Source organism: Ischnura elegans, chromosome 12 (assembly GCF_921293095.1).
Source record: "Ischnura elegans chromosome 12, ioIscEleg1.1, whole genome shotgun sequence".
Taxonomy (NCBI): Eukaryota; Metazoa; Arthropoda; class Insecta; order Odonata; family Coenagrionidae; genus Ischnura; species Ischnura elegans.
This window is the reverse complement of record NC_060257.1, coordinates 83384047-83404043: the sequence shown is the minus strand read 5'-3', so window position 1 is coordinate 83404043 and position 19997 is coordinate 83384047. Positions and strand designations below refer to the sequence as shown.

The following is a 19997-nucleotide window of genomic DNA, read 5'->3' as shown; positions in this document are numbered from 1 at the left end:
TATTTTGCCAATCAATAATTCATTTCACTATTTTAATTTCCGCTTTTATGATAAGCAGCCATCAAGTAGATTCTTTCAATGTGTGACATAACAGAACTGTGAAATTGGCTGTAAAACAAAAAAAAAGTTACTTAAATTAAGGAATTCAAATGACAAGAAAATATTGACTGGACCAGTATAAATTACATACAGGAACTGATGGCAAATTTACAAACCAAGCAACAAGTATTTGATAACTTTTTGGAAGAGTAGACAATACAAGTAACCAATTAAAACTAAATGAACTGGAGACTGAATATCCCCTTCAACTGATGTGATTGATAAAATCACGTGAAATCCCAAAAATATATATTACAGTAAAAATTTATGCATGTAAAATTATACGGCAAGGATTTAATTCAAACTTAAAATGATTACTGCTCAGCAATCACATCTTTTGCATATAATTCAAAAATCTATAGCATGTAAAATTTAACAGTAATAAAGGCCTTTTTTAATTACACATGTATTTCATAGAACTAAAATGACTATAATAAGGTCAATTTATATTGGAGAAATAAAGTCCAATAACTTAACCCATGAAATATTTAAAGCATCTGCATCTTGAGAATATTTTAAAACAGTTAACCTGAAATAGTGAGCCACAAATCAACATACTCATAAAAATTACTCACAATTAAGATATGTTTAGTTTCGGGCAGTTTTCATTTACGTACTGTGAAAAACATTGATTTCAAATATGGCACAAAAATATCTATAAGATTTCAAACTACAAATTAGACATCCTCAAAATGACAAACGAAACAGAACTGGTGAAATCTTCTCGGATTTTCTACTCGCAGAGTTGCTTGTAGGGCGACATTTCGATGGCAGCTTCTGCCATCGTTCTCAGGCAGAGGCAGGTTGGCCTACAAGCAACTCACCCGGTGGAAAACCTGAGAAGATTTCACCAGTATCATACGCCGGGAAAGAACAAAATCATATTCGAAACATCACTGGTTTGGAGATGCGACAGTTCAAACAAAAAATTGACTTCTATCATTAAAAAAAATTGGAATTACGTCCTAGAGCTATGCTAGCAAGCTAGCTACCAATAAGATTTGAAACAGAGAACTCAAAATTGTTAAGTTCCACACAAATACACACGCACACACAAACAAACAATTATTTGTCTTTGGAGCAAAAGTCATAAAACAATTAAAACCGTGCAAAAACTTAAGATCACTCTCTTCAGCAAAGAATTCCAAAACAGACAATTGGCAATGATTTAGCACACACAAATGCTATTATGAACTGTAATTGATCATGCCTAAAAATGTGATTTTAACAGAAGAGAGGACAATCAGACTCAATACTTACTTCCTAAGAACTTCAAAGTAATCTATGCAAATTATAACCCTCATTCAAGTAATGGAACTACAGCAATTCATTTGGTGAAATGAGAAATGGATGAGTGCATAGTGAACATTTTTCTCTGTGCTTTACATTCAAGAAAATTATAATGAAAAAATAATAAATTTACAAGCCGTATTACCTCTGCATGGTCCCTGAGAAATCCTATTGCATCATCTAACCTTTGCTGTTCTGGTGCTGTCTGCTGGATCAAATGCATAACCAGAAAGGACAAAAATACAGTAAAATAAAATATATATATACAAAATGCAAAAAAATTAGTAGCAATAACAATAATAAAACCATGCAAAAAGAGAGAGAATGAAAAAAAAGAACTGCCTGTGAATGTAATCATAACTATAGTGAAAGGCGACAAATAAAGGAAACTATAGTGCTTGACAATATACTTGTATTGCAAACAAATGAAGTTTATCTCAAATTACCAACAAAAATGCAATTATTACAAATACGAATACATACTTAAAAGTAAAATAATTTTTAATGTTATAATATCTTTCATTTCCTTTCGATGGCTAAGAATGCTCATCATAAAAAAAGAGTAGGAAAACAATATAGCTTTTTAAAATGAATATCCCAATGCAAATACGTATCAACTGATTAGTGTTACATTCCCAAAGCAAAAAATTCAATTCTATCCCTCACCCATAAAAAAGGCTCTTTTTCTCAATTTTTCATATTGTATCATTTAAAAAATTGGTGAATATGTAAAATATGATTAAAAGTTTTTTCCTTCGACAAATTCCCAGTCAAAATAACGTTCACAAATAAAGTAGCTTTAAGACAAGGGAAATAGCAACCCAATGTTCAAGTGCAAAGATGAATTAATTGCATACAAGGTGAGATATAATAAAGCAATAATAAATCTTTCTGAGGTGGAAATATACCATACAATTACTAGGAGTTACTAGCAAATAAATTAAGGAGAAGTAAAATGCATTTGTGGAAATTTTGAAAGGGAATCAAAATTAACTATGCATTATGCACAATGTACATATGTACAGGAATGTCAGCAGATGACTTAAAATTGATGGAGAGATACAAAATAATAATTGGGAATGAAAAATGCAACTCCTCAATAAAGAATAGTGACAGAATATTCGTGCAAATTTCAACGGATAAAATAGACCACACACAACACACAAACTGATGCTGAATGACAAAAGTATTTTACCACAGGAACGAACGAGCAACCACAAGCCACAAAGCCAAGTACAGCTCAACTCGAGTGCAGCTGATAAGGCAAAAGACACTAACCTCGTACCATCAAGTTCAGAGAGAGTGAGAGAGCAAGAGAAAGTCATGTCGTTCCTCACAGCAAGTACAGTTAACCAGAGAGCTCCATCTTTCAAACCAGAGATTCAAAAGACCAACAAAACCAAATCGCTAGATAAACAAAGCCAAAGCTTATTTTCATGAGGGGAAAACTGCCTGTAAGAAAAGCCCTGGTTTCCAAGAATCATTCATCCATTTCCATAATATGCATAAAATGTCATTATTGCATGCTAGTTGCCTTTTCAGGAGTTGCACGTTTTCATTTTCCAAGTATTTGGGCAATTGAAAAGACCAAAACCTGCTTTGATATCATGGAAATACATCAAAACCAACAGTTGCCTCTTGGGAAAATTGTGAACGATGTGACTGTCTGACGAATCATCTAGGAACATGGTTCCCTACTGCGATCTTTTCCATTACTGATTCTTTTTCAGGTAATTTCATCATGAACAGTCCCCGGCGAGAACAATTTATCAATATCTGTTACACCACATGTGACTCTGAGAAAGACTACAGTATGGTAGGGAGAGCATCTGCAATTCATTGAGGAGGGCATAAAATGCCCAAAAACACTAATTAAAAACAATTTCAAAGCCCGCAAAACCTTCAACAAATCTTCAACAGCTTGCTGATCTGATGAATCCGTGCATATCACTATCCTGGGATCCATGATCAGACTAGTACTCCAATGGATGAATGATTGTTGGAAACCAGTGGCTTTTGAGCGTGCTCAAGACTTCCATGAGGCAAGGGACAATTACCATGTGCAGGCCCCTTTCGGAATAGTGTGGCGAGGTGGGGTCGGGAGTCGAGGAGGCCACCTGAGCGCCTCCACCCGATGAAGACTGAGGCGGCTGAACGACCGTCGAGGCAGAGCTGCCTGAGGGGCCGGTCAGGGGCCACGGGGGCTGCGTGATCACCGTGAGTGGGGGGGGTGGAGAGCTGACGGGGGTCGATGGGCTTGAACTGTAGCTGCTGGCACTTTGATCCGTTGGATAGATCTAGAGGGGCAATTTGCGTTCTCAAATCAATCATCATTGTGGAGAGAGAGAGAATATTACATCAAGTAACGTGATACATATTGGCACAATTCATGCTCAATTTAACAGGCAAAAAAATGTTGGCTTCAAATGAATGGTGTGTAGTATGACTTAGTGAAATCATACTGAAACGAACCTGTTTGCAATTTGAATGAGAGAAAATACATTGAGCAACGTGATACATATCGCCATAATTCATGCTCAATTTAACAGCAAAAAAAAATGCTGGCTTGAAATAAATGGTATGTGGTATGACTTAGAGAAATTACTTCATATTGAAATGAACATGTTTGCAAAATTGACATAAATGACTTTAATACAACAACTTTCATCGCTAAGTAGCATCATCGGTTACCTTATAGGACTTGACCGCATTTTATCTTTTGCAATGAATTTGCATTCTCAAATAAATCATCACTATGGAGAGAGTAAATACATCAAACAGCGTGATACATAATGGCAAAATTCATGCTCAATTTAACAGTAAAAAAATGCTGCCTTCAAACAAAATGGCATATGCTATGACTCGAAATGAACAGTGTGCCCAGAACAAAGGGTAAATTGCAATGTCACTACTTCCAATCTTTTGATTATTTCTTGGAACAAAACACAGGATTAAAAGACCAAGTGGAAAATCACTGGCTGGAGCTCTCTGTCTCGTCAAATCAGAAATAGAGCATGATTAATGGAAAGTATATTAAGCATTACAGAAGACATCCACTCTATGAAAGTTCCACTTCACAAACTTCACACAAGTAGTCTGATAGGGTGCTGAAAACACCTGACCATTTAATAAAACCAGATCTGTGCATTAAAATCAATTCACTTTGAATCAAGTGTTACTTGATTTCAAATAGAATCAAGGACCTTCAATTTCCCCAAATTTGCAGTAACAGTCTCCAAATCATAACATCAAATTGATATTTCATGTTCAAGTGAAACTGTGGCAATAGTAATGAAAACTTCCCTTTTCTTAAATGCAACTCTTTGAACACTGGTTAAATTTAAATTAATCAAGCTATCTGAAAGCAGTGGTTCAAGGAGTAGATTTAATTTTATCTGAGAGCAAATACTTTCTCTATTTATCAACTTCGATAGTTCCACAGCATTCACTTTCCTTCAAGTTGAAATTTTTAAAGATTTCATTAGGTTTTTTTCCAGAATGCAAGTCGCTCATTCATACAGCAGTGAAAATAATAAACATAGATATGGATTCAATATTTTCCATGCCTCTACCTCCACTGACATTTTCAATGAAATCAAAAAAATATCCTTCATCCAACATCATCACTGCTCATTCTACTTGATAATTTGACCCCCATTATAAATGGATGAACATCATAAGAGTGGATTTCTACACTGCATGGAAAGTTTTAGCTGAAACCAATTATTCCCTCCATTTCGCAATGAAACAGAAGCCCAATCCTTTCACCAGATTATGTCAAAGTTAAAAAAAAAAAAAGAGTGAGAGAAGGAAATTGAGGGTTAGATTGGCACGAGAACTCACCGAGGCCAAGGCCTTTCCCAAAGTATCTCCGGGAGTTTGGGCGGGATGGGGCGCAGAGGCGGAGGACGAGGAGGCAGGGCTGTGGCCTGGGCCGTAGAGGGCTTGCGCCGGGCTGGCAGTGGGGACGGAGGCGGCAGTGGCGGCGGCAGAGGGGGCGGGGGGAGGGGGCCCTTGGGGGACGACGGGGACTGCCACCGGGCCCGGAGGTGCACCCGACCCACTCCCTCCCCGGAACGTGGACATGGGTGGAAGACCAGGGGCAAGGAGGGAGGGGTCATGCCCAGTCGGAGACATAGCACCGTACCCCTACGGAGTGAAAACAAACGTTAAAAAAAAAAACATTATCAAAGATGCACTCAACCCACATAGCAATCAATTTGCCGTATGAAGCATAGTGCCATACATCTGGACAAAAAACAAGCAATCAAATAATAACAATAGTATTTATTTGCCCAAAGATCAATTACAACATTGTGCATCGATATAAGGCAAGTCAATAAATTGCACAAAATACAAATACAAGATTATATAAAATACAAACTTATAAAATAGTAAAATATAAATAAAAATAATTACTCATTCCTCTCCCAGGTATTCATTTACTGAGTTAAAGAGGTTTTCAAGTAGAAAATCCCTTATTTTTCTCTTAAAAATAATATTAGATTTGATTTCCTTCAATGCAGAGGGCAATCTATTGTAATAATAATAATAATAATAAATCTAATGGATACAATAAATATCAGATTTAAAAATTTGAATCAAAGAATTCTTTTAAAGAATAAAACATTTTGAACGAAAAAAATTCAACACCTTTTTCCTAAATACTTCAGTACTTATCTTGGTTTTAAGGTCCAGGGGTAAATGACTATAAATACTTAACCCCATGGACATTGGTCCATGCTTTACAATGGTAGTCCTAACAAAATTTAGGTGAAAGGTGAAAATATATTTAGGAATTCTTTTCGGGCTTTACACCAGGTTAATTCAATCGTATTGGCCAGAATATAAAACTCCACCTCCCCTCAGCTCTCCTTCATCCTTTTCCAACAGTCTTTTACCTAACTCCGAGGAAGGTGGAAGTGCCACCAAAAATTTAGCCGTGTGAGTCTTTTGTGTCCTTCCTTATGCTCTACTGTGCTGTGTGCACACAACCTGGATTATATTTTTGAGAAATATTAAAATAATATATAAATAGTCAACTGAATTAACCTGGTGTAAAACCCAAGAGGAATCCAGAATATTATTCACCATGAAATATTGTAATCAAAAAAATAATCGGGGTTACACCCACCTACATTGAAAAGACAAGACTTCAATGGTAATCAAGGAACATACGCAGGTTATGGTGCACCTTGAGCTAATGGCCTCTAGATGCAACAGAGCCTGAAGACCTATGAAGACATGACTAGTGGCCAAAGCCTGCCATTGAATTATCACACACAAAAATTATTTCACAGCTTTGATAAAGCAAACAAACGTTGTCTCTACATCTTATTCCACTGAATACATGCATGCTTTCCTCTTCTTTTGAAAATTTGCAAAAAATATTAATATTCAAGAAATTTATTCATAGTACTTATCCATAATCAAATTAACTGTATAATTAACATGATTTAATGATGTGAACCATGATTCAGATTGAACCAATAAAAATTTAAAATAGTATTCCACAGAATATTTGCATTTCTCCAGATTGTTTTGAAAGTATAACCCATTTTTTTTTCCAAAAATGTATTCCATACACTATTAGCAAGAACAAACTCATTAAAACCTAAAATAATTGTTTTGATATTTAAGTGTCGCCAACAAACTACATAAGTAATTCCTAAAACAATATTCAGTTGCATTTCGACCTGTTTCCCAGCTTGTTTAAAAAATTTGGACATATCATTTTTGTGAATCACGTGCAACACCATTTCAGTACACATTTACATGAGCCATAAAATGTATCAAAGCTAAATTTAGAAAGCATAAATTCAGAATTCATTATTTATGCTCTAATTATTTGTCAGGACTACACTTAAAATTAAAAGCATTTCACAGTTCTTATACATATTATGACACGGACGTACCATGGGATCGTGGGTAAGATGCATAGAGGGATGGTATCCACCGGTGGCGCCCATTCCGGCCACGGGAGAGGCATATCCTCCGTAGGAAGCCCCCGGAGGAGGATGAGGGGGGATGGGTGGGGGACCTGCTGGGTGAAGCTGCCCACCTCCACCAGACCACGGGTCATTCCCCCCTCCACCTTCTGCTCAAAAGAAGAGAAGCATATCAATTAAACTCCAGCAAAACCAACACTTCTGCAGCCACTGCGCTTGCTTACTCAATCACTCAACCGGGAAGATTGGTATTTACAGTAAAACCTCTTTACATCGTAATTGAGGGGACCAAAATTTGGGCAATTTGATGCATGGAGGTTCACTATAGAGAGGTTTCAGTGATAGGCACAATTTTTTCATATCCTTTGGAAATGAAGGCACTACTGTCTTTTAAACCATTATATTTATGTGTTTAAACAAGTTTAAAGAACATGTATTTATTACAGTGGAACCTCGTTAAAGCGAGTACGGGCTATAGCGACACCCCCGTTATTACGAGAGATAGCCGATGCACCGTCAATTGACCCTATAATAAGCGTGTTAAAAAATTCGTTTTTACGAGACCCTTTCGGTGTTGGCTCTCGCCATAGCGAGGGTTTCACCGCCGGAAGACTTTCATCAAGACTCCTTAACCTCTGTAACTGCTAGCGATCTGTTAGAAATGAAGTTAATGGAGTGCTCAGTCTCAAATTTATGTGGTAAACTGTCGTTCGATAAATATAATGATTGACGAAACAATGCTTCGCATGATTTTTATTCAGTGCGGCGCTTATAAATTGTTTGAATAGTTAGTCGTTATTTGAGTAAGGAAATTAAGTGATGCAAAAAAACATTGCCTTTCATCTGGATTTATGCTTACGTTTATCGGATAGATGTTTATCTGTCGCCGCACCACTCCTGTTCCTGTATATCTGCTCGCAACAGGTATATAGGCTTTTATTTGCTCCACCTCCGGTAAAGCGACAATTCGCTATAGCGAGTGTTTATTAGTGCACCGTGGGGTGTCGTTATATCGAGGTTGCACTGTATTTAATAACTAAATAAAATTCACTAATTCTTGGTTAACCTTGTAGTATTCCATTATAAGTTTTACCTGGATGTACACAATTACTTATACCACTTTTTTATATATCAGAGCGCAACCCGGGTTTCAATGAATAATCATCATCATCAGGCACTAATTATGGACCTTTGACCACGAACTAAGTGCTCTACCAACTAGGCCACCATGCTCCCCTGTTATCTTTGATGAAAGAGATTTTGCAGGCTCAACTTAAAAAGTTCATCGAGTAGAACTAGCAACATTCATTCCTTTCTGATGGAGCAGTTCCAACATTTCTAGCCTGAAAAAAAGTTTTACTCCCCTATTGTTGCCTATGTCCTTAATTAACTCATGTCCATACATATTTTTTACCTTACTACAAAAGCTTTTCAATTGAAAGGCTTAATGGAACATTGGGGTACTCGCACAAAATATTTATTTTAAGATACTAACTTTGAAACTTCCCCAAAGATAACAGCTACTTCTTCTGGTCATAAATAATCCTAATTTACCACAATTTGGATCATGCTTCACTATTATACATTCCGTGTAGGAGTAGTAATGATAATTTAGGTGATAGATGAGGAAAAATGTACACTGTGAATCACACTTCTAAAAACGTGGTTTCTAGCTACCCATCATCACCGCGGTATGCAACACAGTGTTTAGGAAAGTTAACTGCACATAGAAAATTCAGAAAATTTTCTGATACATAACACAAGCCAGTGTGACATAATCTCATTGTTCAAAAAGAAACAAATATACACAAAAAAGCAATGATTTTGTAAAAAGATCATTTTGAAATGGATATCCACGGGCATACCCATTTTTTCCACTATGCACTCAATAATATACTGTCAAAATCTCATGAACTTAACTACAGAACTCATGGAATTGTTTCACTGTATTATTATTACAAGTAAACAAGCTTTTCTTTACATAAAAGTTCACTTCCACACAGCAAACAGCACAAAACAACGCAGCTGGAAATTTCAAGGACATTTCTTGATTTAAAACTAAATCACGATGAGAACTTCATTACTTTGAATGAGGCAACTCAAAAATAGTTAACACTACCACAGGTATAATTACATTAATTCCAGCAAATAACCTAAATACGGATACACCGGAATATAATCCGTAAATAGTCCACTCCTTTACATATAGGGTATATATACTATTATACTATATATTATTACTATATACACTATTTTATAAAAAGGGTAGATGTGATTCACTAATGACTACACACAACCAAAACACTGTTAGTCTTTTTAACAAAAATGCTTACTATGACTGTGAAATTTCCACCCTATGAAATTTGAAAAAGTTAAATAGCTCTGTAGTGAATTCCTGTAACTAAAACATTTATGCTAAAATGCAACAACTACTAGGCAAATCAAGTTCAATTGGGCTAAGAAAAGGAGATTACAGAGAAAGAAATTACCATTTTGCAATCTTTTTAAGTCATTGACATTGATCACAGTTGCAGAGATAATAAGAACTAAACTATTATTTAAATTAAGTTTATTAATTCTTTAAAAACATTCTTTTACATGGGAAGTTTGGAGAATAAAAAATTATGAAAATAAAATAATCAAAGTTGAAAATGAATAAAATCACTGACGGGACAATATGAGAATGAATATGCAGAAAAGGCTAAGGAATTCTCCCAAAACTTGAGAAGCCTGTGGAGTCACATTAAGAGTAACTATTTTGCAATAATGAACAAGGTTGGAGTTTTCACTATAATAGTCCAAGTCAAAGAATACACCAAATTCATAATTAATTACATACCTATGAAATACCCAGAGTCTGCATACAAGCCGGAGGTTGCTTTTGGTGAAGGGTAAGCCCTCGGAGAGTCCTGGCCGAACTCATCGGATCCATACTAAAAAGAAATAAAAAACAAAATTAGCATAAAAAATATACTGACTTAATTAATAAATTAACAACTATTAATTAATTTAAAGAAACGGAAACATATTTAAATTTCCACCAAGAATTTGATATTAAATTACATCACTACCATAAGAAATTCTACACGTTGCATTTGTGATATAATTGTATAAATTGCACAATAACAGTTTTAATTGAAACAAAAATATTAAAAACAAATTAAGACGAGCACACACATTCGTCATTTCTTCGCAACAACAAAATTTCCAGTCGAAAAACATATTCGCATCAAAATCAGCAGCCACAGGCAGCATCCCTAATATTTTCGCCGATCTATGGTCCTCCTGCGAATGTATTATCTCCATATGATGTTCGTGTGACAGGGACTACGCACAGTATAACGTGGACTGCTCAGTTTCGCCGATTGATTACGGCCAATTTCCCACCACGGTTGAGAAATGCATTGCAATAGTATCCTTCACTCCATTCCCAAGTCTATGTTTACCAATTCCGCGGTTGTAATGCGCATGGATGTCGCAAGCGATTTTGATCGGAGGGGGAAATTTCTGCAAAACCGTAACCTACACAAAAAAAACGTAAACAAAGAGGGGAGAAAAACGCGCTGTAAGACTATTACGTGATGAATGGCCTTCGTAACATCTCCAAAATGCAACCGACTACCGGTAAAGCGCTGGTGAAACTGGTACAACTTGCATTATACCCAACCCCCTCCAAGATCTTTTACCATAACGTCGGCACGCTTGCATAAGAATACGAAATAGACAACGCTCAAAGAATACCGCTTGCTCAGGGATTCGCGTTGGTGTTGTCCACGCCGTAAAAGAGAAGCAGAGCTGCCAATACGAGCGCGTTTACCTTCACTCTATCGACGGAAACGACCTATTCACTTTTTTACGGCCCAGACACTAACTAAAATATGCAACAGCCGTCCGCCTTGAAGGAGTTCATCACAAGAGTCATTCTAGAGAATGCAAAGTGTGGTGGACAAAATATTGTGCCGAGTAGTTTCATTAAGTATGCAAACAAAACATATTTATAAATAACGGTCAGTAATTAGGTTAGAGTTTCCTGAGCAGGGAGGCCGACTTACAAAAAATATTGGGGGGCCCAAATCTTGCCCCGGGAAATTTTATAAGTAGCGAGTTTGAAGTTTTTTAAGCATTTTAGAAGAGTCATATGATCAACATTAGAACCCTGATAAATCGAATCTCGATATCTGGACACTCCGGGGAGAATCGACAAGGCTGACACATTTTTTCCTCACACCCGAAACGAATTTTTGAGGGGGCTCGGGCCCCCTCAGGCCCCATGGAGTCGGCGCCATTGTTCGTGAGGAGTCCATCCATTGCATAAAAAGTAATATCCTTAGATAATGGAATGATATCAGCATTACTGGAGATCACTGTGATTGCACCCGAAGTTGGAGATACGCATTTACTCCCATCATGCTGGCAACTATTCCTAAGTTAATTTGGACACTTCAATTCCGCCTCTCTTACGTTAAATGTACCCTTCGGACAATTATGACGCATACTGGAAAATATCAAAGTTTTTACTGCACTCAACTGTTAAATCATACAGGCTTAAAAAAGCCTCTTAATAATAAATTTAAAGCTTCAAATCAAAGTTTTTGAAAGCTTGAAATCGAATCCAATATAAGATAAACGATTATACTTAAAACTGCTTTTAAAGGGAGGATGGAATGGTGCAGTGTTGCAAACGGAGAAGCTAATACCATAGATGCTCATCAGTATTGAAGAGAGAAGGACGAATTTAGATAGGTGATGGGGGATACAAGCAATCTTGGGGGCAGCGAGATGGTGAACTTTCCAAATATTGGGTACATTCTGCACGAAGACGTCACGGTCCGGTGCAAAATCAAGCATAAGCATTGTGTAAGGGTATGCATAGATAACTCAGACGAGCAAGAACACGAGAAATATTTTATACTAACCGGTCACCCTGCGTATCTCGGGAAGGATAGTACCTAGAGAAGGGGAAATTTAGAACTTGTAATTCATGGTGATATTGAGCTCTCCAAATGTAGAATAAAAATGACCTTGGAAAGTATGAAAGAGCCTAAAAATAAACACGATTTGTGGGAATGCACGGTTAAAAGGACAGCAAGGATATTTATTCGTGGGCCATTTATCTGTGAACGGTGAAGTTGCGAGAAAAGCAGTATTGGAACTGGAAGTATGGGTGCTAGGTGGCACTAAGCGTACTTGCAGGACTCGGTAATGAGAAAAGGACGCGACCGAAAGTTACGGAAAGCGCTACGGGGTTCGCGAGTATGTAATACTCTCAGCAAACGTATGAGGTACGTTTACCACTATCAGTACCCCGATATTATGGTTTTTATCCCTTATCTCGATGGTTATTACAAATATTTATAGATTTAATTCTTGAATGTTATTCATGTTTAGCGCTACCAACGGTAAATAGGTATGTTTTTATTTCAAGTTCGCAATACATTTCTTCACACTTTTTGCAAGCAGTGAATAGCAGGTTCTCTCAATTTGAATAATAATTTGACGAAATAAGGAGAGCAAATAAGCTTTAAAAAGTTTCCTACGACCTTTCATCCTTTAAGATTCAAACAAAATCCAGGGTGAAATGATAAGATAATGCATAGACAATTGTAGGCGAGGTGGGCCAGATTGATATAAGGTTCTCAGGAAAAGCTCTCCGATTGGGCATACGGCAACAGGTGCAAACTCGAGGCCAATCAGATCGCTCGGCTCAAAGTTTCTGTAGTTATAAAATGGTGCGATTTCGACCTAATTGTTCGCAGAATAGCCGACGCTCCGTGGCTCATCGACAAAAAAAACCTCCGCGAAGATCTAAAAATTGTCCCCCTACTGCACTGTCTGAAGAGCTCTCTTCCCAAATTCGCAAAATTACTGCCTCTCACAGCCAACGAACTTTTCTCACACTTATGGGATTACAACCTGCCTGCAAAAACGAAACACAGAGTCCTCAAAACCGCTTTCCTTCCATCCCATATTCCCTCCCCATAAAATCTCACTACCAGATATGACACACGACTCAACGTTTGCCTGAAGCGATAAAAAGTGAAATAAGTAGTAGCACAGTAGAAGTAAATAGTAGTAGACAGCCATGGGATGGGAAGTACTGACAACAAAAAGAAGTGAAATACGTTGCGTTGCTAAACAGAATTGATTATATACACCAAAGGATGAAATTCGCCATGAAAAAGTATTTGACTTACCCGGGATTCGAACCCGGATCTCCCGATTGTCGGGTTAACACGCCCGACCGGCGATCGGAAGATTCGGGTTCAAATCCCGGTTAAGTCAAATATTTTTTCATGGCGAACTCCATCCTTTGGTGTATTTAACTTTGCACCCGTGCGCGTGACTGCGTACAAAGTCACTTGTTCCTGCAGTGCTTCAGAATTGATTATGATAAAATCATCTCGAGCCGGTGTCGAACCCGAGAAGATTTTATCAGTAGTATTCGCTGGGAAAGCTCACAATCTTTTATAGAATTGTTAACTTTAGTTCATAATGGCATCAGCTACCAAGGGTCAAAATTTCGTGACATAATTTTCCTCCACCCTGTATATGAGACCCCTGAGGCCATGACCGCAAACGACACAGCAGTGCAGTGGGGCAAACCATCGCCCACGACTTTTTGTCCGCCATTGCAAAGGCTCGCCACCCACACTGCCCCGTGCCACGACAACAGGTGGCGGGAGCGCACTCTGCACTGGGGAGGAAGAGGGAAGGGGGAGGAGGAGGAGCACAGGTGACTCCTCCGGAGGTGATGGAGCGACGCCCCGAAACAAATGAGCAGAGGAGCGCAGCGGCCGATCGAGGCCGTCGTCCTTGGGAGGGCCTCCATTCATCCGATCCGGCCGCGTGGGATTAAACTGCCCTCGCCACGGCCTCGAGAGGCGCCGGCGCCAACGTCCACACTCCCACGCGCTGAGTCTCACCGTGGAGTGGGGCTGTCCCACTCGAGAAAAAGCAACGTCTCTTTCCCCGCACGCAGTTCACTTCGATTTCCTGGCGAATCACTCCAGCTTAAAAATGGGGTCTTTTGCTCTTTGTGGTGTGGAGGGTATACATTTCATAACGATGTCTCGACGACGACGATATAAGTATTCTCTTTTACATATCACTAGGGATGGTCCGATCGGATACCTCGGATTCAAATATCCGCGGACATATTGCCCTTCATCGGATACATCGGATCCAAAGTCGCGGAAGTCATCGGATCTGGATCCGAAATTTTAAATAATAGCTTCAGTGAATGCAACGCCCCATAAGGGTGGAAAGAGTTCCGATTCTCTCTTCGAATGCGCCGTCGCAAGCGATTCTTGTCCTACTCATGAACCGTTTTGTTTGAAAGCTCTCGCAGAGGTTACGTAGGAGAATTTCAGCCGTGGAGAATAAAAAAGGCAAAATACGACTGGCACATAGTGTGACTCTTCCCAAGAGATTGAAAAATCATCGGAGGAATCTCAGCGTCAGGGATATGAAAATGCATTTTGATTCGAAAATATCCGATCCGAAAGATCTGGCTCCGAAAATCAAGGATCCGATCCGAATCCGAAAAAATCCTGGATCCGTCCATCCCTACATATCACATTATTTATTTCCATTACCCCATAAACAGCACATTTTCGGTCTTTAAAGTGGGGAGTTAACGATTAACAATGAAGGACATTGACATACGCCCATGCCCTGGATAAGGGTAACTTACCCAAGCGGGACTCGAACCCGCGACCTTCGGTTTGGCAAGCGAGGACTTTACCCCGCCGCCACCGAGGCCAGCATTAGTTAACATTCCCATATACATCTTCACTGAGGAATAAAGTTAGACTCAAAAATTTTGATTTTACAGATATCCCGGGAAATTCAAATAACACTTCACAGCGATAAATTCAAATACCTTCGCACCTTTCCGAGTGACAGCGTACGAAGTGATTTTATGCATTGATTCTTTGAAAATTCGAGCCCGCATTTAAAATTCAATTTTTATCTCACGAAAGAGGTCGGATAGGGACACCGATCACGTAGAAACAGAAATATCGGAACTTTAGCATACAATTCCGAGAGAGCTCGACGCGTTAAATTTGAATTATAATATTTATAATAAAATAATTATTATTTAAGTATTCTACCGATTAAGGTAGGTTTCCATGGAGTATTTACGAAGAATTCTGAGTCTTCCCTTCCTTCATGGACTTCACTCTTCATTTCACAAGAAGGCATACTCCCTTTTAATTTATCTAAAAATTCAATCCTTTTTCCTCCTCTCCCTCGTTTACCCAACATCTACTCTCAAACACTGTTTTCAACATCCCATCCCCGCTCAGTACTCACACCATCCGTTATTCTGCTCCTCCGTATCTCATCGATAAGCTACCTCTCCTAACCCACCATGCCTAGCACTTCGTCGTTCCTCCTCCTCTCCGTCCACTTCACCTCCTCCGTTCTTCTCCACACCCAAATCTCGAACGCCTCCAGTCTTCTCTCGTCCTCCTTCCTGAGTATCCAAGTTTCCTCATCGTGAAGAGCTACACTCCAGATCAGACTCTTCACTAGACTTTTCTTTAAACTCTTACGTAAGGAACCTATCATAAGCGATCCTTCCAGTTCATGAGCGCCTCCTTCGATAAACCAATTCTCTTCCTTATGTCCTTATTGCTGCATCCATTTTCCTCTCATGTGCTGCCCTAATATTTGAATTACTCTACCTGCTCAAGTTTTTGGCATTCATATAACCGCGATAAATAATATAATTGTGCAGCATTTCGACAAACTTAGAGCAAAAACTTGATTTACTAAATTTAATCCACCGTTCTCGCAATTTTACACTGTTTCTTACGGGAAAAATGACGTAATATTGAAATAAGAGGTGGTGGCACCTTTCCACAATTGTGAAAAAGTGCAATTACCTTTCGAATAAGTAGAACTTCCACCAGTGGCGGATCTATGGGTGACGCAAGGGGGCAATAGCCCCCCCTTGAACATCCAATTTACACTAGATATAATGGTAATTTTTGTTCGGACCCGCAATATTTCTTGGAGCTAACCCCATACTTAGGCCCCCCCCCCCCTCCTCCCTTGTCCCTATCCTGAATCCGCTACTGACTTCCACTATATCACGCCTGAATCGGTTGAATATGACGTGATATTATACGAGACATCCCTTCGCCCCCACATGAGATCCAATGACATTCGGCAAGGCACTCAGCACTTCTTAACCCCTCACTAAAATAACAAACACCCCGTAATGTAATCAAGAAAAAATAAAATGCTAATACGTTAGGCACTACGCAAAAAAAAACACCCTAAGGTCTCACCTTCAGGAATCACGTATAAGAATCTAAAAATGTGGTAACAATGAGTGGTTAGTGCTAATCTGATTAGTGCTCAAAGATAAATTTCGATCAGATTAAAAGAGCACGACACTAACAGGCCCACACTTTCGCATCACGAACTAAAATCTTTCGTCTTCAACTGAAGCTCCGAAATTCAAGATGACAGACCCCAATTTCTCAGTACATACAAAGGATTATAAGGGGAGGTTAATACGTTAAATAAGGAATTATATAAATTTACCTCAGACATTATGTACGGTATATCCAGAAGTGTTAACATTCACGATGTTCAAGGAGCTCTCTAAGTACAGGTATACATTCCTTTAGCCCTATTCGTAATGTGCCGAAATGGCAATTCCTCATGGGCAAAATCTAAGAAAATTTGCGTGATGATGGACTGATTCGTTAACAAAAGGAAGTTGATAAGTGAAAAATATGCTTGTGATAACAAGAAAAGACAAAGGGATATCGTCTATCTATGGCCACTACGTAAACCATTGTCAAATTAAAAAAACAATGCTTGCCATAAAAGTCCACCTAAATCTCAGCCAATAAAAATCCTCGCACAATATCTGAGTTCACCGTGGGATATAAGCGAAGATATGATTCAGGGTCAGGTAGTTTATCGAGGGAAGTGACCTGGCATTTGCCCACCGAACGCTTCCCTTTGAAAAATACCACGAGTCCACAATTAAGATTTCTTATTCCATCCATTCCGGCCTAGAGGCGATTGGGTAAAGCCATGCCTCCTGAACTGTAGGTCGTGGGTTTGAATCCCGTCTGGGTGGATGGTCCCTATCCAGGGCCTGGTTGTGCTTTATTAATGTTGAAACCCCCGTTGTAAAAGGCCTTCATGAGCTGTAAACACGGAAATTGTAAATAAATAAACAAAAAAATCTCCAAACTTGGAAAGTGTAGTCATTTAGCTAATTTCCTTAAATTTCGATGTCATCGCCTCACAGAGACTCTATATTTTATACTCGCTATTGTCGACAAGAGTTGAATTTCAGAAGTATTAAATCGTTACATAGGTTAACTTCCCCAAACCCTCGCTTAATAAACATGTAATCAATGGAGGACGTATTTGCAGGAGACTATTTTTTCAAGATTGCACCGCGGTTTACGATCGATCGACTTCCAGGCATCGTCTGAAACAATTTATTATTGAGCTTAATTAAACGAGAGTGGTGAGCGAGTATCAACAATACGATAGTGCAGTCTCACCCATTTTGAGATTAATTGTTTCAAACAATTATATTTGCGAATTTTCGCATAACCTTAATTATTAAATGCTCTTCAACATCCAGAGTATGAAATAAAATGTTGAAAAGGCTGGATACTCAAGAAAAACCGTTTCCATGGCAACTGCAAAGTACATCCAAAACAATGTTTGCGTTGCCATAGCTCCGTAACTAAGGAGTTGCGAACTCATATTTATAGGACAAATAATGCTTAAAATTGTCTTCCCTACCACCTCCTGAAGTATTGCAGATTCCTCCCGGAACACCTTGTATATATCCATTTCAAAAAAAAAAGCTTCCCAAAATTCATTTCATCCTAGTCAATGATAACCAAACAACGTGCTAGGTAGTACCAAGAGGTTCGATTCGCAGTTACAACGTTTCAACATGTCCCATGTTATGAGAGGCGGAGCGAGGCAACCAAGTGGATGGAGTTAGTCCACACATTTAAGAGTCCGGGGTTCGAATTTGGGTGAAATCTTTGAAGTCCCCCCCCCCCCCTAATACCCTGGCTCTGATATTCAAACGCCTACAGATTTAACTGGTCTGAGCGCTCTCGGCTCCATCCTCATCAATCCAAACCAATTTTCGCCGGCCGGCCTCGGTGGCGTTGGGCGGCTGCCCAACCGTAGGTCGCGGGTTCGAATCCCGCCTAGGCAGGTGGTCCCTGGCATAGATGTTTGTGTTGTACTTTGTTAACCCTCCGTTGAAAAGGCCTCTATGTGCTGTTAACGGGGAAGTTTGAAATAAATAAATAAATTTTGGGTTTGTAGCACTGACCCAGTGAATTATGGAGTGCGTGAGGGATTAGGTGCTTTGCGGAGAACAGAATACATGAAATCTTCGCGGGATGATAGCTGGTTAAGATACAAACTACAATGTTTCGATCGATCATCATATCATTTCCTTGATAACGATGGCAGAGCAGGCAATCAATACGTTCTAGTTAAATACTCTTATCCGGCTGCCATTCAATGAAGATTTCATTCATGAATGGGACTATTTTCAAAATAGCTATGATTAACGGAGAGGAGCTAACCTCTGCCATACACACGCACGCGTTATCGTGGTAGCAGCTTAAACAATGAAATAAGTAGCGCCAACGTAAATCATTTTTGGAAGCACCAAATATGCCTTTGTCTCTCGGGGTTCTAAGCCTGGAGGTAAAGACTTTCCACATGACGGCGGTACCTGCTGTGGTGTTGTGTGGTAGGTACAAGTACATTAAGTAAAAAACTCAGTTCGGTAGATTGGGTGTAAAACAGTGGTCTCCGGGGCGATGTTATTTTTATTTATTTTTATTTGAATAAGATAAACCAAGATACGTAAAAATAATACAACATTTTTATACCCGAAATTGGAGATTATAAGCCTAACTTCCATCGAAATTAATCTCATATAACGTGATTCACGCCAACATTCCTAGTCCGCAACGTTTTCATTTTTTTCTAATTTAACTCCGTCTGAAGGAACCACACATATATAGTTTTACAAAATTCGCACTCGAACGAAGATCTGGCGATCGAGCCATTGTTCTACGGGTTTCTATTAGTAGTTAAAAATGAAGGCCGACCAGCTATCGGGTGAATCACAAGAAACGTTCCTCGATTTCGAAATCATATCCGTTAAATTTCATCGCTAGAGGCGTCGGGATATCCGCCACAACTTCCCGGGAATTTGATTTGAAAGACCGAGGCAAGACATAATGGTCCAGACCTTTCACTCACTTGTCGAACAATTACTTCAGCTGAGCACACCTGTTTCGAGGTAACGATCACAATCTGGACATAACACATACGCGTATATTAATGAAAGGGATGAAAGGGACACAAAGAAAATTTGACTTACGCATACCGATACATATCCCATAAATAAAAGAAATTCTATAGAAACTTTGGTCGATTTTACTGGGACACTTCATCCTTTAGGAAAAACTTCGTCGAATTACACACATAATACAGGATAAATAGAGATTCCTAAACTATCAATATTAATTTATGACCTTAAAAATGGCAAGAGCTGAAACCTGTTTAGGTCGTTTACTTTGGTTGATACAATGTGGAATCCAACAATTTTACTTCCATTTCGGAGACATACCCATC

General features: G+C 38.8%; 1 protein-coding gene across 10 annotated transcripts in view; it reads right to left on the bottom strand.

Annotated features, from left to right (window-relative positions):
• Nucleotides 1-19997, bottom strand: part of LOC124169766 (protein daughterless) — a 196708-nt gene that overhangs the window by 18734 nt on the left and 157977 nt on the right. For 6 of the 10 annotated variants that reach the window (XM_046548483.1, XM_046548477.1, XM_046548479.1 and 3 more), the window contains 5 exons: nucleotides 10177-10270; nucleotides 7305-7486; nucleotides 5233-5538; nucleotides 3447-3686; nucleotides 1535-1597 (listed from right to left, as the gene is read on the bottom strand). In XM_046548483.1, the coding sequence (XP_046404439.1) occupies nucleotides 1535-1597; nucleotides 3447-3686; nucleotides 5233-5538; nucleotides 7305-7486; nucleotides 10177-10270 (885 nt within the window). Of the gene's footprint in view, nucleotides 1-1534; nucleotides 1598-3446; nucleotides 3687-5232; nucleotides 5539-7304; nucleotides 7487-10176; nucleotides 10271-10514; nucleotides 10701-19997 lie in introns of those variants that run through there. The other 4 variants (XM_046548486.1, XM_046548478.1, XM_046548484.1 and 1 more) reach the window with 4 other exon arrangements.